Genomic DNA, 15,749 nt, shown 5'->3' on the forward strand with positions numbered 1-15,749 from the left:
CTCCCTTCTCCTGCCTTCATGTAATGCAAGGACTCGCAACCCCCGACGACTGCGACATGTTCGGGCACATGAGCAATAGCAGTTATGCCAAGACGCTCGATATAATGCGCATGCAGTTTGGCGCGGATTTCTTCCTGACCTGGTTTTCCTCGTATAAGGGAACCTGCCCTATGGGGGCTGCCGACTATTCCTTCATAAAGGAGATCCCGATTATGGGAAGGTATGAGATCAGGAGCACAATAGGAGGCTGGGATCATAAATGGGTTAGCGCCCCTTCCTGAGCAGGAACTACCGCCTGACGACTGATGGAGCAGCTATGCGTCGTATCATACTTCGTCTCCTACCCCAAAATACGCCAATCCGGCTCTCCGGAGCAAGTCCTCACCCCTCCCGCGCCGCTGCCTGCTGCTCTCTTCCCTCCTAACGCGATCCTGCACACCGTGTGCATCTCCCGCATGTGCTTCAAACAACGCCGCCTGACTGTTCCGCCGGCAATAGCGATGTCCCTTTCGGGGATGGGCGGTTCGGAGTCCCTAGGTCGGGTGAGGTGGGAGCGTGTGCAGCTGCTGAATGCTGAGGGGAGAATGAAGAAGATGCTTCGGACTGGGGAATGGAAGGACGAGCTTTGTCGGCCGGGGAAGGAGGGTGGCTGGGGGATGGATGAAATGGAAGAGGAGAGGAAGATGGGGATGGAGGCTTGTGGAAAGACTTATGCGGGGATGGAGTTGCTTAGGCCTGTCACGGTATTGGACGTGTAGGGGGCCAGGTAATGGTCAGACTGGAGGGCTCAGATCTACGTATGTCATGGTGGTGAGGACTTGGTACACCCCGAAGTGTGAAAGTATCGGGTGGTTCAAGTTGGTTCCAGGAGCTTGAGCAAATGCAGATAGACAATTTGATCAAGAAACACTCTAATAAAACAACATTTCCTTTTAGGTGGGGAACTTTAGTCTCATTGTTTATTTCTACAAAGCCTCATTTTTACATGAGCACACTTCCTATCTGGGACAACGTTTCTCCTTCTAATTCTGCGTTTGGAAACAATAACAAAATAAACATCTTCATCATTTTCTCTTTTGATCTAAAGCCATCCAACCCCTCCAACAGCTTTCCTACAGGGGGATGGAGTTGCTTAAATCTGTGGCAGAGGCGTGCAGGGAGTGAGGTAGGTGATAGATTGTCGGCAGGGCTCAGATCTACGTTTGTTGTGGTGGCGTTTGTGAAAGAGAAGATTCGGTAGACCCCGACGCGTTCGGCTCAAGTTGGTTCGAGAAGCGTGAGCAATTGCAGAGAGACAATTTGTTCAAGAAACGCTCGAAGAAATCAATATTTCCTCTTGGCTGAGGAAGGTTGGTCCATTTCAGGCGCGTGACCCCTCAAGCGCCCATCCGCGGTCCCTACCTCCAAATTTTGGTACAAACGACCATGGCGACCGAAATTCACGACGCTTATGACTCTGTCCTCATCCTCGACTTCGGTTCTCAGGTGTGCTTTATTCTGGTGGATGTGGAAAGGTTGTTGATTTGTTGGGGGGGGAGACAGTATAGTCATCTGATTACCCGGCGATGCCGCGAGATCAACGTTTATTGCGAGATGTTGCCTTGCACGCAGAAGATGGCCGACCTGGATTGGAAGCCGAAAGGTTCGCAGCGGCTCCTCACAGCCAATACCTGTGCTGATATACATGGGGTACAGGAATCATTCTCTCCGGATCTCCGTTCTCGGTCTACGACGAAGGAGCACCGCGTGTTGATCCCGCCGTATTCGACTACGGCGTGCCGGTGCTTGGTGTCTGCTACGGTCTCCAGGTTCGCTATCCCTTCGAGTGAAGAGTAGGTGCTCATGGAATATCAGGAGATCGCACTGAACCATGGAGGAAAAGTTGACCCTTGCACACATCGCGAGTACGGGTTCGCGACTCTGGAAGTCGTCAAGCTCGGTGCGGGGCACGAGTTGGCCGATAAGCTCTTCGAAGGGATTTGCGGGGAGATGCAGGTGAATTACTGCAATTCAGGCTTACATATGTCATAACGCTGAGTCCTCGAAAGGTGTGGATGTCGCATGGCGACCAGGTCACTGCACTCCCCCCGCACTATAATGTCATCGGAAAAACACCGACCGCGCCGTACGCCGCTATCGCCCACGAGTCCAAGCCGATATTCGGCGTCCAGTTCCATGCGGAAGTCACGCATAGTCCTAGGGGTAAAGAGGTGATCAAGTCCTTCGTGCTGAGTATCTGCAAGTGCAAGCCGAACTGGACGATGGTGCGTCGGATTCTGTTGGTATGGGATGTGAGGTTGACGCGGAGGCAGGAAACATTTATCGATAAGGAGATTGCCCGTATTAGACAGATATGTGGTGAGAAAGGTCGCGTTATTGGTGCTGTGAGCGGGGGGGTGGATAGCTCGGTGGCCGCTAAGCTTATGCATGAGGCGATTGGGGATCGGTGCGCTGCTCCTCATTTTCAATCCGGGATATTATCTCTGATGCATCTTAAGATTTCACGCTGTAATGGTAGACAACGGCGTACTGCGAGAGAACGAGGCTATACAAGTGCACAAGATGCTATTTGAAGACTTGGGTGTCAACCTCACCGTCGTCGACGCTTCCGACCGCTTCCTCACCAAGCTCGAAGGTGTTGAAGATCCCGAACAGAAGCGAAAAATCATCGGAAACATGTTCATCCACGTGTTCGAGGAGGAGGCAGCAAAGATCGAGGCGGCTGCGGAGAAGGAGCTGGAGGAAAACCCGAAAGCGGAGGCGAAGGGGAAGATTGAGTGGCTCTTGCAGGGAACGCTTTACCCTGATGTTATCGAGAGCATCAGCTTCAAAGGACCGAGTGCGACGATCAAGACACATCATAACGTTGGAGGTCTGTTGAAGGACATGAAGCTGAAGTTGATTGAACCCCTGCGCGAGCTTTTCAAGGGTGAGCACTTGTGTATGTGTTTCTGCGCTGGACTGATGATGGCTTGCAGACGAGGTCCGCGCATTAGGCAGACTCCTCGGTATCCCCGCACATCTCGTTGGCCGTCACCCCTTCCCTGGTCCGGGCCTCGCGATCCGCATCCTCGGACCTGTCACTCGCGAGCAGGTCAAAATTGCCCAAAAAGCGGACACGATCTATATCGACGAGATCCGAAGGGCGGGTCTGTATGACCAGATCAGCCAGGCGTTTGCGGTCCTCCTGCCTGTAAAGGCTGTCGGCGTGCAAGGCGATAAGCGGACGTATGATCAGGTCGTCGTCCTCCGCGCGGTGCAGACGGAGGACTTTATGACTGCTGATTGGTATGTGTTCCCGCCCGAGGTGTTGCGGCGTATATCGTCGCGAATCACGAACGAGGTTGCTGGCGTGAACCGCGTCACCTACGATATTTCTTCCAAACCTCCGGGTGTAAGTGTCTGTCTGTTCGTGCTCGCATCATGCTGACCATCCCTTGGTTCAGACTGTCGAATGGCTGTGAATGAACGGACAACAACACTCCTTGAAGTCAGGCACGTCAAGGCACCTAGACAGTCGATAGATCAAGTGCTAGATTATAATGTCGACCAAAGACTTGGTTCCCTATTACATCTCTTTGCATTCTGAGGGGTGATGATATATGTCTAAAAATACAAACATGCACCGGAATGCGAAACATGCTGGATTAACCCACCCTACAAATGTCGCCTTGACCATAAAACTTAGAGGTTGAGATAAACTTAGGAAACGAAATGCCATCATTGCTATTGTTCTAGTTCTGGACTGCGGCAGCCTGCTCTCTGGAGGGCTCCGCGATGACTTCCTCCTCACTCGTCGCTGGCTCTTCGTATGCCAGAGTCTCCTTCCACTTTTCCGTGACCGGTTCGCCCTTGAACACTTCCTGTAGGACCTGGCGGACATCCTCTACATAGACGAATCGGATGCCAGTTTTGACACTCTTTGGCACGTTCTCCTCGATATCAGCCCGATTTGCTGCAGGTGCCAGGATAGTCTTGATGCCCGCACGATGCGCAGCCAGAATTTTCTCTTTCAAACCACCGACAGGCAGAACTTGCCCAACCAAGGATATTTCACCAGTCATCGCTAAGATAGGATCAGTGATGAGGCTCTAAGGGCACATTCAAAACAACAAACCAATATCAGGGTTGATCTTGGTGTTCGTGAATAGCGATACGAAGGCAGATAATATAGCCGTCCCAGCACTCGGGCCTTCCTTGCCAATGCCGCCCTCGGGCATATGCAAATGCACGTCTCTGTCATTCAACCACTGTTCCGAGGGCTCCTTTGTGAGCCCAAGGTCAAAGGCATGGGACTTGACCCAGCTGAGACCGATCTGCGCGCTTTCCCTAATGACTTCGCCCAGCTTGCCGGTAAGTTGCAGCCCACCCTTGCCAGGCATAGACGTTGCCTCGATAGGCATGACCGAGCCAGAGCCGTTTCCGAGGTAGCCAAGACCAGTGCTCACACCCGCAGGCGGTGCTTTGACGTAAAGCCTGTCCTTGTGGTAGATAGGGGGGCCGACATAGTCTTTCAAATTATCGACGCCGATCCGAATGTGCACCGTGTCAGGCACTTTGAGTGGCTTGCGATCTTGTGTCGTGACGATCGCCTTGTGGTGCTCGTGCTGGGGCACAGAGGCCGTGGGGTTGGGCTGTTGTTCGTCAACCGCGGCCGCGTGCTCATCCTTGATTTCCTCTTTGGTGGCCTCTTCCTCAGGTAATGCATCCTCGCCAAGGTCTTGCACGATTTTCAGGGCAGCTTTCCGATAGATCTAGCGCATGTGTAAGCAAACCCGAACATTTACACATGAGGGACAGAACACGCCTTATCAATATGTTTCTTCAAGTTTCGTACTCCACTCTCGCGGCAGTAGTATTTGATCAACGAATCGATCGCCGCAGGCTCCAGGGTGACGTCAACGTCCTTAAGGCCGCTCGCTTCCCTCGCCTGTGGCGCCAGATACTTATCGGCGATGACCGATTTCTCATCCGCGACATATCCAGACACCTCGAGCACCTCCATCCTATCTAATAGAGGAGCCGGTATAGTATCAAGCACATTGGCCGTGCAGACGAACAGAACCCGGGAGAGGTCGACAGGAACGTCCATATAGTGGTCAAGGAAAGCGGTGTTCTGTTCCGGGTCGAGCATCTCGAGGAGGGCACTAGCAGGGTCACCATTGTGTCCACGGCCGATCTTGTCCACCTCGTCGATCAGCACCAGGGGGTTCTCCGTACCGACCCGTTTGAGCGCCTGGATGATCTTGCTCGGAAGAGCGCCCACGTAAGTCCTTCGATGACCCTTGATCTCCGCTACGTCTGTGAGGCCTCCAACCGAAAATCGGAAGAACTGCCTGTTGAGAGCACGCGCAATGGACTTGCCGATACTCGTCTTGCCAACACCGGGCGGGCCGACAAAGCAGATGATCTTGCCTTCCACTGTCCCGCGCAGCTTGCCGACAGCGAGGAACTCCAGGATGCGGGACTTAACGTCCTGCAAACCGTAGTGGTCTTCTTCAAGAACCTTGGTGGCATGCGCGATGGAGTAGTTCTCGATTGAGTGCACACCCCAAGGAATCTACGCAATATCTGACGTCAATCCTCCTTTCTCCTATTCCTAACGATGGAATACGCACCTGAGTAAGCCAATCCAGATAGTTCCGCGTAACATTCGCTTCGCTCGCCGCAGGTTCAAGATGCTGGAGCTTGTTAAGCTCTTCGTCAAACACCTTCCTCACTACTTCAGGCATCTTGAGCTGCTCCGCCCTCTCCTTAAACTTCTCTATAAGCTTATCCTTCCCGTCGCTCTCCATCCCAAGTTCCTTTTTGATCCCCTTGAGCTGCTCCATAAGGAAGTACTCACGTTGACGCTTCTGAATCTTACTCTCCACGTCACGGGAGATCTTGCTCTGTAGCTGGGCGTTCATAAGTTCTTTCTTGAGGACGAGGAGTGCCTTCTGCAGTCGGTCCTCGATGTCCAAACTCTCCAGCACGTCCTGCAGCTCGCCAACCTCCCCAGTAGAGACCGCAGCCGCAAAGTCCGCCAGCTTGTCAGGCTCGTCAAAGATGTTTGTCGACGTCTGAGAGATGGTAAAGTTCGTGATCTGGTCCCGGAAGAGCGGGTTCAGGCCGGCGATCTCCTTGAATACACTTACGAGCTCGGCGACGATCGCTCGGATGGTCTGGTTGGACTTATTATATGGCTGTGCGTACATGTTCTCGACTTTGACGATGGAGATGGCGTAGTCTTTGAGGAACGAGGTCTGCATAGGTGCTGGGAGGGGGAGGTCAGTGGGCGCAAGCGCGGGAAGCATCAAAGAGGACGCACTGGAGATAACGGAGCTGGCGTCGATCGGCCTTGCTTCCTCTTCCTCAATCTTTGCTTCCTGCCCTTCTTCGACAACCGGTTGGACCTTTGCGGCCGGTACACCACCGTGACTGGGCGTGATGAGCTCGGTCATCCTTATCCTCCTATGTGGGTAGAGCACGGCAGTCAAACTCTCCTCTTTCTCCGCACCATCTTTTCCTTCCCCACCAGGAGCGGGGAACACGCTGGTGATCTGAGCAAACACGCCAACTTTGTGCACCGAGTTGATATCCGTGATGACGTCGCTGTCCGCATTCTCGTCTTTGAGCAGGAAGGCGCCCAGGTACGGCTGGCCACGCTTCATCATGTCCTTGATAGCGGCGACGACGGAGGGGTTGCGGACGACGACGGCTTTGTAAAATCCGGGGAATAGTGGGCGACGAGTGATAGGCAGGGCGAGCACTTCGGGGTAGATCTCGGGTACGGTGTTCTTCGTGAGTGCCGACGTCGGGGTGTTTTGTTCAGGCGGAGGAGGGGAAGAGGCCGACGAAGGAGGAGAGTCTTGGGACGAAGATCCAGATCCAGATCCATCAGAGTCGTCCCCCGATCCGCTAGAGGAAGAAGAAGGCGGCGCTCCCTCCCCTTGTCCTCCTTCCGACTCCTCTCCGCTGAGCGAGACATGCTCCTCGCTATCGTCAAGGGATGGTTCGTGGTCTCTCCCTTGAATCTCCCCATCTTCGCTCTCTGCATCTCCTTGCTCTTCCTGGGCAGGCTTGGACTTTCCGTTCCCACGCGCAGAGTTGACCCATCGTGGGTAGTGCCGCACGGCCGATTCTCGTGCGAACACCGGGGTGCAGGAGGTGAGATGCCGACGTCCTTCTGTGAACCCGGAGGCGTGAAGACTGGGGATACGGATGTTAGAAGGACCAGGATCTTGCCAGTGGGAGGAGAGGGTGAGTGTGCGTAGACGTGTCGTGCGAGCAAACGCTCGTGGAGTGGCTGATAGCCAGGACATGACGGTTTGTGAGCTATATGCTGGTAAGGAATGAATCGGAGGAACAAAGGGAGTAAAAAGAGGATAAAGAGAGACGTAAAGAGAGCGAAAGAGGAAGAGCGATTGCCTTTAATCCTCTTAGAGGCAGATCGCCGTTGACTCTGACGATCTCTTGTCTTGTCAGCAGAATATTGCCCGAAAAGGCCGCGTGTGTGCTTCTTCCGTAAGCGCTTATCACCGACACCACCACTTCAGGCACTGCCACTCTGAGCATCCATTCATCAACTTATCTCTTTCCCTTGTAACGACCACTAACTAAAATGTCCACTTCTCTCGTCGTACAAAACTTTGTTCAGCCCGTCGCATACCCCGCCTTACAACCAGGGGAAGATGCAGAAGCGCGTGCCCAAATCATCATGCAGCGCGAGAAGCCGGCGAGGAAACAGGTCAAGCCTGGTCAGGTGGAGAAGAGCATCCCTGAGCAGTCGGGGAAGGAGTACAACATTTGGTATAACAAGTGGGCTGGAGGGGACAGGGAGGACAACTACTCAAAGTGAGCCTCTCTTACATGGTATGGGAGGAGCAACTGCTGACGCGTAGCTAGTAAAACGAAGAGCCAAACACGCTGCCACATCAAGCGCGATTCCGGCTGGACACGGGGTGATATCACCGGCCAGCGCTACCTCTGTCTCTTCTTCTCACGTGGCTGTTGTCCCTACGGGTATGAATGCGCTTATCTCCACCGGCTGCCTTCGGAAGACACTAGCATTCCCGACCCGTCGCTCGACTGTTTTGCACGCAACAAGTTTGCGGATTACAGAGATGACATGGGTGGTGTAGGAAGCTTCAATAGGCAGAATAGGACGCTGTATATCGGCAGGATCAAAGAGACTGGTCCCGGAACGGAAACGGAGGAGATCGTCATTAGGCATTTTAAGGAATGGGGACAGATCGAAAAGGGTAAGTCTTTGTCCCGTAATTCTTTCTGGGGGGGCCTTCGCTGACTCATCTCCCTGTTAGTCCGCGTCCTCCAACACCGTTCCGTCGCATTTGTGACCTATGTCTCCGAGTTCAATGCACAATTTGCAAAAGAGGCAATGGCCTGCCAATCACTGGACAACGACGAGATCCTCAACGTACGATGGGCGACCGAGGACCCCAACCCGACATCCAAAGTGCTCGAAATCCAGCGGCTGGAGGACATTGGACAGCGGGCAATCGCAGAAAAGATGGACGATAGGGTCGTCGAGGCGGTGAGGGCGGTGAAGATGCTGGAGGACGCTAGTCGGCCGGAGGGAGAACCAGAGGAGGCGGAGAACGAGGAGCTGAAATACCTTTTGCCAGAGGAGATACTGGCCGATGAGATGCAGGCGGATATGAACAGGCGAGAGGCGGAGAAACGAACTGCGGACGAACTTGATGAGGAGGATGAAGATGAGCCACCGGCAAAACGAGCAAAGACAGTTTCTTCTGCACCGACTGTACCGTCTCAGGCACCCCCACAAGCAGTTTCAACAACAAAAGCAGTACCAGAAACCCGACCTCCTGAGCCCCCCGTTCTGCCAGCAGCCAAGGGCCTCCTTAGTGCTGAGACGATGCAAGGCCTGAAATACTTTGCAGAAATCCGAGCACGACAGCAAGCTGAGGCTGGATCTTCCAAACCGGCTGCAGCGCCGGCTAAGCCGGGACTTGGACTGGGGTTGGAGTACGGGAGCGACGACGACGACGACGAGTAGCTGGTCGCTCTAGACCGTCTTGACGTTATAATGATACATTGTGCTGTAGGGTATGCCTATGTAGAAGAGTTCCGATTATATAACTCTGGATCTCGCACAAGTCGCTTCGCACACAGAAGGCCTTCCAACGAGCAACGAGAAGTACCTCATGTATCCTCTCCGTCTTCGCTTATCTCATCCGTTCCCTCATCCTCTTCACCGTCATCCCCACCCTCGCCTGTATCGTGGACATCGTCCACCTCTAGATCCCGGAACTCCTCGTTCATCTCCCTGATCCTGCGCTCTTCTTCCCGTTCGTCCTCCTCCGCCCTTTGCCGGCGGTAAGCAGCGATATCCCACCCTTCTTCGTCACCGGCCGCTTCTTCCTCCTCTTCTTCTTGGAACCATTCCGGGTTGAAAGTGAACTACATGGAAGTAAGCGAATGTCCAACGCAACGACCAAGGGGCGATGGATGACAAAGGAAACAAGCTCACCAGATCCCTTCCACTCATGCCATTACTCTTCCCCGCGGCCGCCTGCGCGGACTTAGCGGCCCTCATCGCCTCCTCCTCCGCCATCTTCTTATCCTGCCTCGTCTGTTTCCACTTATCGAAGCTCTCCCTCGTCACGGGGGTCAGGTTCTTCCCCAGCTTGTGTCGCTCCACCTCGAGGAAATCTTCGAGCGAGATCTCGTCTTTCTTCGATTCGTCCGCTTTCTTCTGTGATTTCAGCACGAACCCTGGTGGTAGCGCGTGCTTGTACATGCATTTCTCGCCTGCGCCGATGAGCCCTGAAGAGCGATTCACGAGACAAGACGACCTACCACCGTTCGGGCACTCCCAGAACCAGCCAAACATGCCTTTCTCGATCGCCTCGATAAAAAATTTGCACACGATATCCGTCGTCGTTCGCGGGTTCCCGTGCTTGCTCAAGATCACATTTCGCAGCTTCTCCTCGTCCCACGTATCCATCGTATCCTTCAGCTTCTCCTCCCGCGTATCAGAGTAGACGTTTCGTTTCTCCGTTTTCCGACCGACGTTCAGGTCATGAGAGAACTTGCACTTGTTCCCCTTGTCGCAGTGTCCTGTCTTGAAGTACATGCAAAGGACGGTTTTGGGATCGACGCCAAATGGTATCTTCTGAGCCACTTGCACAGTCTTGAATAACTCTGCCTCCTCTTTCTTCTTCTTCTCCTCTTCAGCCTTGGCCTTTGCTCGCAATTCCTTCTCCTTTTCTTTCGCAAGCTGTGAAACTAAGTCAGCATGCTAAAGGAAACAGCCCAAGAACCAGACCTACCGTTTCTTTATTCTTCCCCGCCATTGCTGCCTGCTGCTGCATGATCTGCACCTGCTTCTGCACCTTTGCAGACTTGTTTTTCTGCACATCCAGTCAATCATGCGATTCCCAATATCCAGTGATTGATCGAACATTCTTCATACCAAAAGTCTGCAAATATGTTAGCTCAAATCAGAAGCGGCATGACTGGATCGCAGACCTTGTCATCCTTGACCTTGGACGACGAGCCCTGCTTCGGGGATTGCTTAGGAGGCATCTTGCGCTATCTGTCCGTACCAATGATGAAAAATAATATTGATATGCTATGCCCAAGTGAGTTAACCAGCAAAGGTTCGTGTGATGGTATGTCGAGTCGATGATTATTCTCCAGCTCCAGGCGAATGCAGGCCTGACGGCAAGGGAAAGGTTATGGAAAAGTTCCGACATTTCAACGCGGAGACGCGCTTCCAGCGTCTCCGGCGCGTCTACGAACGCGACTTGAGTATAACAACCATCACACCGTTACCTTTACGAGCGGACATCGGGTTCTGGAACGAATCAAACTAGCTTCGCATCGATAAGTCATGGCACCTAAGAAAGATAAAGATACAGTAGCTCTGAAGGGAAAGGACGGTATGTGATCCCATGATGTTGCCCTGGTCTGAGGACAAACGGCGGGTCCGTGTAGCTGAGGAGGCCATTCTGTGCTACATGAAGAAGGTATACTCCTCAGGCTTCCGTGTCAATGTGCTTGCTACATGGGGTTTTTCAGATGAACAGACCCTATAGCTCTAGTATGCGGTCTTGAGAGCTGCATATATGCTGGCCATCAGTCTTACCTAAGAACCCGCTAGCCGACGTATCTTCAAACCTGAAGAACGCCGTCACGAAACTGGCTGCACAGAAGATACTGTCACAGCTTGCGGAGGAAGGAAGGATGACCCAGAAAGTTTTTGGTGCGACCTACACCTGTGTATCACTGGGACTGGTCGCTTGAGCTGAATGTATGCGCCTCCTAGGCAAGACCACGCTCTTTGTCACTAAGCAAGAGGAACTTGAGACCTTATCTCCGGAGAGGCAGAAAGAAATGACTGAGGACACGGACAAACTGAAGGTGGAACAGAAGGAACTGGCGGAGCAAGTCAAGTTACTCGAGAAGCAACTGACGGCGCTCAATGCGGAGCCGACGGACGATATGCTGGACAAGCAAGTTATACAGGCTGAATCTGAGGTACAAACATGATGCTCAGGTGTCTGTCTATATATGAGCTCACTGGCTGGAATAGCTCAAGAAACTGCGTGAAGAGATTGAGCCGCTGAAGAAGATGGGTCCGAAGGCGACTCGCGAGGAGATGGAAGCCATCGATGGGGAATGGAACAAATGGCGGCACGAGTGGAAATCAAGGAAGAAAGTATTCCAGGAGTGGGCGCTTGGGCACCTGGATTAGGAGTGACGGCATGCTGATGACCGACAAGGCTGTTCAGTGCGGTGACCGACGCGCTCGGCAAGGATGATAAAGAAAAGCTGGAGGACGATCTGGGCATAGAAAATGATTCGGTGAGCCGGGGAGGCCGGAGCTGTGCCCTGGGGGTAATTCTGAAACGCTGGCCAGGCTGAACATATCGCTTTGGAGAAGACTCCCCTTTGGATTGCGTCGGTCAACCAGCCGAACCCGGTCAAACCTGTTAAGCCCGCCAAGGTTACCAAGCGTTGAGGGGTGCACGGACTGATCGCTCTGTGTGGACTAGTTCTGGTCAGCACGCTCACATGTTCTGGTATTCCTCCTGTGTTTACAAGGGTCCGCCTCCATGCCTGCATAATTCCAAAGTTCCTCTGGGCTGGTCGTGTGATGCTTTTCTCTCAACGCCAGTGGATACTCGCTTGTTCCTCGGTCTGAAGTTTGGGCGCCGTTTGTGTTCTCCGTTTAAGAGCAATCAGAAGTCAACACGAGCTCACATGACCAAGAGGGAAGAGGAAGCATCCCCGTAGCCGGGATTCAGAGCACGGAGGACCGGAGGTGAGGTGGCGAATCCCGAGGATCTCGAGATTAAAAGGGATCGGCCCACAAAGAACGTCGATCTTCTGCCGGTTTCCTGAATCTTGAAAGGGGGCCTCCACGTTACCCCAGAGGGGGCGGACAACTCCCCAGCCTTCCTTGGACTGCCTTCGTCTGGGGTCACCAGGGATGGACGGACACCGTCTTTGTCAATATTGATGGTCAGGTGCGGGGGACAGTCTATCTTCTCTGGTCAATGCTCACAGGGGATGGGCCGGCCGGCCGCGTGGAGAGACGGTCATCGTGGTCAAGTGGTCAGGGATAGGGGATCGCTCTATAATTATGCACTTCTTCGATTGCTTCCATTTTGGAGGCACCGTTTTGCCAAGCAACCTCCAGCGAATTGAATCGATAAAGACCCTGAGCGACGGAACCGCCTCGCTGTGGCAGCCGTCTCGCGCCGTTTTGCTTTTAACCTTGCGGCTGCGGCCGTACGACCAGCTGGATCGAATTGCGCGTATGTCAACCTGATCGATTGAGATAGATGGGAGACAGTACTTGTGCGTCTTGTAATGCCACCGACCCGTGTCTGACTGGAAATGAAGATGTACCCCCATTTGCACGTAAATACGCGTAAGGTGTGGCGGGCGGAGCCGGGACGCGTGCGAAAGAGGGCCCTGGACGTCCGTTGTCTTCGCACACGCACGGCAGCAGGATGCGGCATTCCATCGTAGGGGTCCTAGACTTTCCCCATTGAACGCAGTGACGCGCTAAAGAGGAGAGGGCGCGGCGCGTGTCTCAATCGCCGCGGCCACAAGGCTTGCCGGACTGGGAATAGGTCTACGGGAGGATATGCCGAGCTGCGCGTTTGGGTCTTGATGGGAAGATTTGGAGGTGGAGAGCGAGATATATGCTGGTGGAGAGGTGTACTCGTGTGCGATGAAAGTAGTTACGAGGCTTGGTGATAGGTTGAGGGGTGCGTTCTATCTCTTGTTAGAGAGGGAATCCAGGGACTGAAATAGGGATAGCGGACTACTCCACGTGTGATTCAAGTCAGCAAAAGAGCGGGACCCCTTATGTGCGTTATGGGTGTGGTGGTTCGGCACCGCATCTACTCGGAGATGAGATATTATGGGAAGTGTGCTTCGAAGTGGGTTCAGTTCAGCCCCCCTTAATAGGCCCTATTGGGTAATATTCCTCGTAATTCTCCCTTCAACGTTTCTTATGCAAACGGCGGCTCTTTCTCCCGGCCCGAGCGTGCGGTCCCCCTCACCTGTCCCTGCCCTCCCCCCTACCCCTCTTACCCCCGTTTAAGCATCCCATCACACCGGTCAGCCCCGGTCAACCACGCTCACTCCTCTCTCTCCTTCCACGTTCATCTCCTCCATCTCGGTGACAGCTTCTATCAGGCGCTAACCCATTCAACAATGTCCGTGAGAGGCTAGTGCTTGAGGCTGTCCAACACTCATATTCAGCACACTCTCCGACACACACGTAGCGATCTCCTATCCACATCTTTACACTCACCAACCACTTGGTCACTCTCTTGCTGGACCGATACATTCCACTTGGTTTCAACTTGGCAACGTACCAAACCTAATACCTAATACCCTGACACATCTCGACTCCTCTCAGGCATGCATTGGATATTCTGCGACGCACGCATGCCGAATCTCTGGATGGCGAGGTACGACCTCCCATCACGGCTCGCAGGACACAAACACCTCTTTCTGGTCGATCATGCTCTCTCTCAGGTACCATACGACCCTGCGAGGGGGTTTGTAGCACCCCGGTTTGCCAATCTCTGGCCGGACGAGATCGACGCGCAGGAAACAGAGCCTGGGCTGGAGGACGAGGTCGTGCGGGCTCACGTGCGGGGGAGGGCGCTGAAAGATGCGGGAGGAAGAAGAGGGAAGAGTCCGTGGGTGGACGCAAGCGCGAGCTGGCTCCTAGCGCTGTGGCATGCCTCGGCGCTTGCCGAGCGCGGGTACTCGGATGTCCACCTCTCAGTCATTTCCGTCAATTCCGCCCCTCCCGGTGCGCAGAGAGAGAGGAAATGGTACGCCCTCGACCTGCTGCGAACAGGCAAATCGCCAGCACTGAGCGTGGACGAGCTCTCTGCCGAAGAACGCTGGGCTAGCGTGTTCCAGCAAGTTCTCGTATTCGGCCATATTCCACCCAGCGCAATCGTATCCCGCGTACCTGTCGAACGGCTCATCCCCGCCCTTCCCGCTAATTTCTTCCACCCGGGCGAGTCCCGAACGTTGGACAACCTCATATGGTTCAACAGTCCCCAGAAGGGGGTGCGAATCGTCGCTCCTGTAGGGATAAGCGCGGGCGACCCTGCCCACCCTGGTGTGCATACAGAAGAAGAGATTGGCCACGCTGGCGCAAGGCTTGCCATCGCTACGCTGCACGTGCCGCCATGCGCCATCCTCGCCTACCGGTTGCCAATCGACGCGCTCGCAAAGGAGATTGCGCAGGCATTCAGTAGCTCTGCTTACCCATCACCGGCATGGGAACGCATCGAACGCGCGGTGCAGAAAGAGATCGACTGCCGTCATCGGGAGTTTGTACAGGGCGTAAAGGAATTTGTAACACTCGAGCTTGAGTACGCCCAGCAGTCACTCGATGACATCACTGTGCTTGTGAAGGGCACGCTGGAAGACAACTTCATGCGACCACCTCGACCTCACAGGCCACACTATGCCGACTTCGTTAATCCAGGCGAAGCTTCTACCTCCTCTTCCGCCCAAGGGAGCGCGGGAGGACCACGATCAGTCCACTCGGCCGACACAGCAGCACAGAGCAACACCCTCTCCCGCCTAGCGGGGATAATAGAGGCTACGCGGGAGTTCGAGAACTGCATAAGAGCGGCACGCAGGGTGCTCGATTGGCTTGTACCCCTCAGAGAGGAGGACGAGCTCGTAAAGGAGGTGTTGTTAGCTGCTGTAGGTGCGCTTGCGGCTAGGGGCGTGGAGGATGCAGAAGCGTGAGATTCGGATGGACTTGGTTGGATGAACACTGGTGTTGAAGAGCTGTGAGAAGGCCACGGTATGTGGTCTAGGTTCTGTATGAACAATCAATCTGATATGGTATGGGTATCCCAGTAACGCCAGCATCGGAAGCCATAAGCCAATTTCAATAGTCACCTGCAACGAGGCTTCCTGCCTTACGACAAGCACGGGACCTCGCAACGAAGACTGAGACACTGCGAACATAACACAAGGGTCGTGCCCCCCGTCTCGAGATGTTCAACCACATCTTTCATCCCAACATCCTCAGAAGCAGGCACGCACCCCGGAGGCGGGTACAAGACGACGCCCTTTCCCGGTCTCTCAAGGGGAGATGACAGGGAAGCCCCCGTTGTCAGGCCGTATCATAATCCCGCGCCTCCATACCCATCCATCAGGATACCTCATAATCATACCTCTCATGTTGTGCATATTATAATCCAGTCTGAAATACCAGTCCTACC

At 54.1% G+C, this 15,749-nt stretch overlaps 6 protein-coding genes across 6 annotated transcripts; 4 read left to right on the forward strand and 2 right to left on the reverse strand.

The window, feature by feature from the left end:
• Nucleotides 1-23: 23 nt before the first annotated feature.
• Nucleotides 24-758, forward strand: DACRYDRAFT_104841 (uncharacterized protein; the record flags this gene model as incomplete). Its single annotated transcript, XM_040767990.1, has 2 exons — nt 24-263; nt 315-758. 2 exons carry the CDS (start codon nt 24-26, stop codon nt 756-758), a joined length of 684 nt encoding a protein of 227 aa, XP_040631841.1.
• A 667-nt stretch (nt 759-1,425) lies between these two features.
• On the forward strand, nt 1,426-3,464 carry DACRYDRAFT_87167 (GMP synthase; the record flags this gene model as incomplete). The annotated part of the gene is made up of 9 exons (XM_040776799.1): nt 1,426-1,485; nt 1,543-1,642; nt 1,696-1,808; nt 1,855-1,995; nt 2,049-2,264; nt 2,313-2,446; nt 2,499-2,929; nt 2,979-3,394; nt 3,447-3,464. The coding sequence occupies 9 exons, from the start codon at nt 1,426-1,428 to the stop codon at nt 3,462-3,464; spliced, it is 1,629 nt and encodes a 542-aa protein (XP_040631842.1).
• Nucleotides 3,465-3,734: 270 nt separating this feature from the next.
• Nucleotides 3,735-7,286, reverse strand: DACRYDRAFT_75956 (ATP-dependent protease La; the record flags this gene model as incomplete). The annotated part of the gene is made up of 5 exons (XM_040776169.1): nt 6,311-7,286; nt 5,619-6,256; nt 4,799-5,560; nt 4,118-4,754; nt 3,735-4,066 (listed from the first exon to the last, which is right to left on the reverse strand). The coding sequence occupies exons 1-5, from the start codon at nt 6,654-6,656 to the stop codon at nt 3,735-3,737; spliced, it is 2,715 nt and encodes a 904-aa protein (XP_040631843.1). The 5' UTR covers nt 6,657-7,286.
• Nucleotides 7,287-7,603: 317 nt separating this feature from the next.
• On the forward strand, nt 7,604-9,019 carry DACRYDRAFT_104844 (uncharacterized protein; the record flags this gene model as incomplete). The annotated part of the gene is made up of 3 exons (XM_040767991.1): nt 7,604-7,836; nt 7,888-8,243; nt 8,304-9,019. 3 exons carry the CDS (start codon nt 7,604-7,606, stop codon nt 9,017-9,019), a joined length of 1,305 nt encoding a protein of 434 aa, XP_040631844.1.
• A 29-nt stretch (nt 9,020-9,048) lies between these two features.
• DACRYDRAFT_20523 (uncharacterized protein) lies at nt 9,049-10,946 on the reverse strand. The gene is made up of 6 exons (XM_040771963.1): nt 10,495-10,946; nt 10,428-10,445; nt 10,296-10,376; nt 9,823-10,243; nt 9,494-9,774; nt 9,049-9,423 (listed from the first exon to the last, which is right to left on the reverse strand). Exons 1-6 carry the CDS (start codon nt 10,549-10,551, stop codon nt 9,166-9,168), a joined length of 1,116 nt encoding a protein of 371 aa, XP_040631845.1. The 5' UTR covers nt 10,552-10,946; the 3' UTR covers nt 9,049-9,165.
• Nucleotides 10,947-13,816: 2,870 nt separating this feature from the next.
• Nucleotides 13,817-15,636, forward strand: DACRYDRAFT_20525 (uncharacterized protein). Its single transcript, XM_040771964.1, has 2 exons — nt 13,817-15,325; nt 15,381-15,636. The coding sequence occupies exon 1, from the start codon at nt 13,951-13,953 to the stop codon at nt 15,265-15,267; it is 1,317 nt and encodes a 438-aa protein (XP_040631846.1). The 5' UTR covers nt 13,817-13,950; the 3' UTR covers nt 15,268-15,325; nt 15,381-15,636.
• Nucleotides 15,637-15,749: the final 113 nt, after the last annotated feature.

The sequence above is a fragment of the Dacryopinax primogenitus genome (genome assembly GCF_000292625.1).
Source record: "Dacryopinax primogenitus strain DJM-731 SS1 chromosome Unknown DACRYscaffold_3, whole genome shotgun sequence".
Lineage (NCBI taxonomy): Eukaryota > Fungi > Basidiomycota > Dacrymycetes > Dacrymycetales > Dacrymycetaceae > Dacryopinax > Dacryopinax primogenitus.

Coding starts and splice junctions, on each gene's coding strand:
- DACRYDRAFT_20523 (XM_040771963.1), bottom strand. CDS start 10,551: ATGCCTCCTAAGCAATCCCCGAAGCAGGGCTCGTCGTCCAAGGTCAAG. Junction 10,244..10,295: donor CGGGGAAGAATAAAGAAACG/GTAGGTCTGGTT, acceptor TTAGTTTCACAG/CTTGCGAAAGAAAAGGAGAA. Junction 9,424..9,493: donor GCATGAGTGGAAGGGATCTG/GTGAGCTTGTTT, acceptor ACTTCCATGTAG/TTCACTTTCAACCCGGAATG.
- DACRYDRAFT_20525 (XM_040771964.1), top strand. CDS start 13,951: ATGGCGAGGTACGACCTCCCATCACGGCTCGCAGGACACAAACACCTC.